Source organism: Arachis ipaensis, chromosome B06 (assembly GCF_000816755.2).
Source record: "Arachis ipaensis cultivar K30076 chromosome B06, Araip1.1, whole genome shotgun sequence".
In the NCBI taxonomy this organism is placed as follows: domain Eukaryota; kingdom Viridiplantae; phylum Streptophyta; class Magnoliopsida; order Fabales; family Fabaceae; genus Arachis; species Arachis ipaensis.
Genome location: NC_029790.2, coordinates 21,416,539 through 21,420,861, shown reverse-complemented (window position 1 = coordinate 21,420,861; position 4,323 = coordinate 21,416,539). Strand labels below are relative to the sequence as shown.

Genomic DNA, 4,323 nt, shown 5'->3' with positions numbered 1-4,323 from the left:
AAACCAGTGTCAATCACATACAGCCTGCCATTGAACAAATCACTCACAAGCAAAGAGAGCATTAATACCAGAGTTAATTCAGAAAGGCAAAGCAACTCCAATCCTTAACCATATTCCTATCATTTATTCCAATTTGGTATTCCTTTCACACATCACTCTTACAAGCTCCATATATGACATAAAATCAACAACCTTCTGATCTACCCGTCTAAGACCTACAAGATAACCATAGCTTGCTTCAAACCACAATCTCCGTGGGATCGACCCTGACTCGCTCAGGTATTACTTGGACGACCCAGTGCACTTGCTGGTACTGCTATACGAAGGTGTGGGGTTCGTGCGCACCACGTACCCGGAGTAGGGGACAGCTTCACCCTGCCTCTTACCCAGGTGATGTTACAGTTCTCAACCTAGAGCAAGCGGTTTCACAACTCAACCCTTGCATCTTACCCAGAGTCTCGAACTCTTATCCGGAGCAAGTGGATAACACCACTGCATCTTACCCGACTTTCTCGCCCCTTACCTTGAGCAAGTGAATGACACCACTACATCTTACCCGGAGGCAGAACACAATCAATTTCAATCTTATTATTATTATTATAATTCATTCATAATCCTTCAATTTCACAATCAAATTCAGTTTTCATCATCCTGTCATATATCACTTTTCTTCAAAATCACTTTACTTTGAAACCAAAATCAAACTCATCTTTGCCTCAATTTCAAAACCCTCATACCTCAAGCTATTTCAAGCTCATAATCTACTTTCTTCTCAAAATCAATTCTCTTTCAAAACGGAGCCATGTTATGTAACATTTTCCAAAACTTCCAAAAGATTTTCAAATATCATATCAAATGGAAATTCTCTTTGAAAAGATTCAAAATCCTTCACTTTAAATCATCTATTTAACTACTTTAAATCAGAGTTATCAATTAACTTCCTTGGCAAAGACTCAAGACTCTAGGGAGAATAACCTATCTCATTTCTTAAATTCTTTAAAAATCCTCGAATTCATAGTTACTTAAATTAGAATCAATTAAAATGGAGATTAAAACCAAAACCAAAGCATATAAGCCAAAAGTTCTGAACCAACTTCAAAACCAAATTATTTAAACCCAAGACAAATTTCAATTTCATTCTCAAAGCTGAAACATTCCCAAAGCTCGGAATTTGTTTAATTTTGCTAAATAAATATTTAAAGAATACTTTAAAACTTTTCCTTAAAATGTCGTAGAACGAAATTAATCAATCAAAGTTCAATTTCTTTTAAACCCACTAAAACTCCTCCAAAGGTACTTCTTTAATCAAACTCCAAAACATAGGTCTTTTCATATTTAAGTCAACCTTAAAACATATACTTTTCTTAAATAGATTAAACTCAAAACATACTTATTTCTTAATAAATCAAGAATCAATTAATAGAATCTCTTGAATCCAATCTTTTTCTAAATAACATTTTAAACAGAGTCTTAAATCTCATAATAAAATTTCAACAGCATTTCCCCTAAAACTTGGACTTTGCCACCCTTTTCGGGTTCTAACCAAACCACTCCTCAACCATATTCTAACAGGTTCAAAACCAAATTAGTTCAAAAATCAAGCTGATTCCAAAATCAATCATTTTTCAATAATTCAACTCATTTCCAAAACTTCAATAAAACCAATCCAGCAACCACCAATTTAACAAAATCTATCAATAATTCAATTTAAAACAACAATCATATTCATCCAAACAGCCAGACAATACATAAGGCTTATACAATCACTAAAAATGTATTTCTCACATCAATATCCGTTTATAACAATTCCAAATTATAAAAATTGAGTTTTTAGTAAAACCCCTACCTCGAAAAGTCGAACCCATAAACTAAATGTGACAAGAACCCTTTCTCCCAGCCCGAAATCAACTGCGGCTTCAACCACAGGTCCGCTCACTTTCGCAATAGCAGAAACGGCTTTAATCGCAATAGGCAATCTCGATAACTCAATCTTAAAACATAAATATTGCAGAAAACCTTAATAACATATAACGAAAAACTAGCGGCGTGGGTTTGAAATAAAGTACACTTACGGTAATAGTAGAATAGAGCAGCCGCAATCCCGAGCTGACCCGGCGGCAGCTCCAACAGCGGCCAGAAACTCCGGTGGTTCACCCACAACCTTAATTTTGACATGCAATTTCTCGGAACTCGACCCTACGGTACCAAAATCTCAACATCTTCAACAAACTTTAGCAAAACATTAACATTGAGAGTTCCAAAAAAAGGGGAAGATATCGTGCTCAGGATGGATGCCGGAACAAAGCGGTGGTAACTCCGACGGCGGCGCTGACAACGATGGCTCCCTCCGGTGAATACCCAACAACGGTGATAGTGAGGAAACCACAGCAGCAGCGGCAATGAGCTCTCTCTCGCAAGCTCCTTCTCTATCCTCGACGGCATCCCTCTCTCTATCTCTCATCTGTTCAGTCATCTCGATGGCAACTTGGTAGGGTGCAGTGACGGCGGCAACGAGGATGAACGGCGATGAAGGTGGCTGGGTCACCGATGAGGACGACGATGGCGACGGCGGCTTCCCTCAACGGCGAGCTCGCAGCAGACGTGACACCACTCTCCTCTGTTTCTCTCTTCCCTCTCAGCATTGGTGGATGGCACGATGGCGAGCAGAATGCAGCTGGGTGTGACGGGGTGTGGTGGAAGGCGCATTCTTCTCCCTCTCCTTCACTTCTTCCTCGCGACTCCCTCACCCTCTGAATCTCTCATTTCTCAGCTTTGTTCCTCTTTGCTATTTTCTTTCTTCTTGGTACCATGGGTATTAGGGTTAGGAGGAAGGTGAGTGGTGGCTGAAGAAGCTAGGTTTAGGTTTAGAAAAAATTAAGGTTAGTGAATTGGGAATTTATTAATTTATATATAAAATCTCTTAAAATATAACCTTAATTAAGTATAATAAATCATAAATAAATTTAATATTAAATTTTGAGTTAAATCTCAAAGTAGTCCCTGAACTTGCACTCGAGCCTCAAAGTGATCCCTAGACTTAATAATTACTCAAATTTGTCTTCAAAATTGCCCTCCGGAACTCATAGTAGTCCCTAAAATAATTTCCGTCTATCTTTGCCATTAGAGAGGACTGAAACAACGTCGTTTTGTATTTATTAAAAAAAACCCCGATCACCTCATCTGCTAGCTTCATTTCAGATTCACAGAGAAGCGCAATCAACATTTGCTTGACCTGTTAGAAATAATGCAAAAGAACAATGAAGCTAGGATCACTAAAATTAATCGGACGTAAGCGAAGACGTAGATGAACACTACAACAAATCATATTTTAGTGGCGAATATCACTTATTAAGTGTTCGTAGAGCACACTTCTATAGGGCTAGTTGTTTTTTGATATCATGAAAAATAGAGTTGAAATCTAAGTAAATTGACACATAATAGGATTGCACTATATGCTACCTCTTGGCGTTCCATAAAGCCTGTGCTGTCCAAATCATAGAGCCTAAATGAAACTGCAAGAGAATTGCAAAACCTAAAATATGAGTTTCACAATCGAAATCTACTTTAACCAAAAAAGGGGTTACAATGTCTTCATTAACCTATTTGCATTGCAAATCATCGATTTAACAAAGTACATTTGTGATGCTAGATAGGCATTCACTCATGCATGCAAGAAACCTTAAAATGAAGGCCTTATTCATAAACCAGACGCATGTTGTGCATGTATGGTACCCGATTGGCAAAGATATTCTCCTTTTTCCTATTATTGAAGATTGCCAATTGAAATTCTTCCTGCAAAGAAAGAACACTATAATCAAAGAACAGACTATGAAATGAATGTGAAGAACAAATAGAAATAAAAAGTATTGGTAATTGTATAAGCAATTCATCATGATACTGTGTGACAGATTCTATTTAAGAAAATGAAAAGCACAAAAAATAATATAGTATATTGTTGATCATTAATATCAAGAAATAAAAAAGCACACCAAATATCTCATAATAAAATGAACATCACAAAATAGATGCCATAAATACAACTACGTTTGAGACTAGGAGGAAAACGTATTTGCTATATGGTACCTTGCCTATTAGTCCATCATCAACAACCAAACTGCTTACGCTCTTAAATAACTCAAAAAGTGCTTCAACTTCACTGACAGTGACTGTGAAACCAAAATTTGCTGTAAGTTTAAACTACTAAACTGGTATGAAGGCTTGAGAAATAGAGATAGAGCCAATTCCATAACAAATATAAAATAAGACGATTCTGTTTTTCAATAACTAATAGACCAAAAGACCGGTAAAACATATGAACCAACC

At 36.9% G+C, this 4,323-nt stretch overlaps 1 protein-coding gene and 1 long non-coding RNA gene across 2 annotated transcripts; both read right to left on the bottom strand.

Annotated features, from left to right (window-relative positions):
- On the bottom strand, window positions 2,048–2,893 carry LOC110263920. The gene is made up of 2 exons (XM_021105777.1): window positions 2,278–2,893; window positions 2,048–2,196 (listed from the first exon to the last, which is right to left on the bottom strand). The coding sequence occupies exons 1-2, from the start codon at window positions 2,471–2,473 to the stop codon at window positions 2,069–2,071; spliced, it is 324 nt and encodes a 107-aa protein (XP_020961436.1). The 5' UTR covers window positions 2,474–2,893; the 3' UTR covers window positions 2,048–2,068.
- On the bottom strand, window positions 3,108–4,081 carry LOC107648078. Its single transcript, XR_001621717.2, has 3 exons — window positions 3,585–4,081; window positions 3,460–3,512; window positions 3,108–3,232 (listed from the first exon to the last, which is right to left on the bottom strand). It is a non-coding gene; the product is annotated as an uncharacterized LOC107648078 (long non-coding RNA).

Excerpts from the sequence above, each read along its gene's own strand:
- LOC110263920 (XM_021105777.1), bottom strand. The coding sequence starts at position 2,473 with ATGACTGAACAGATGAGAGATAGAGAGAGGGATGCCGTCGAGGATAGA. Across the intron at positions 2,197-2,277 it reads CGGCATCCATCCTGAGCACG|GGTCGAGTTCCGAGAAATTG; the intron begins ATATCTTCCCCT and ends TTGGTACCGTAG.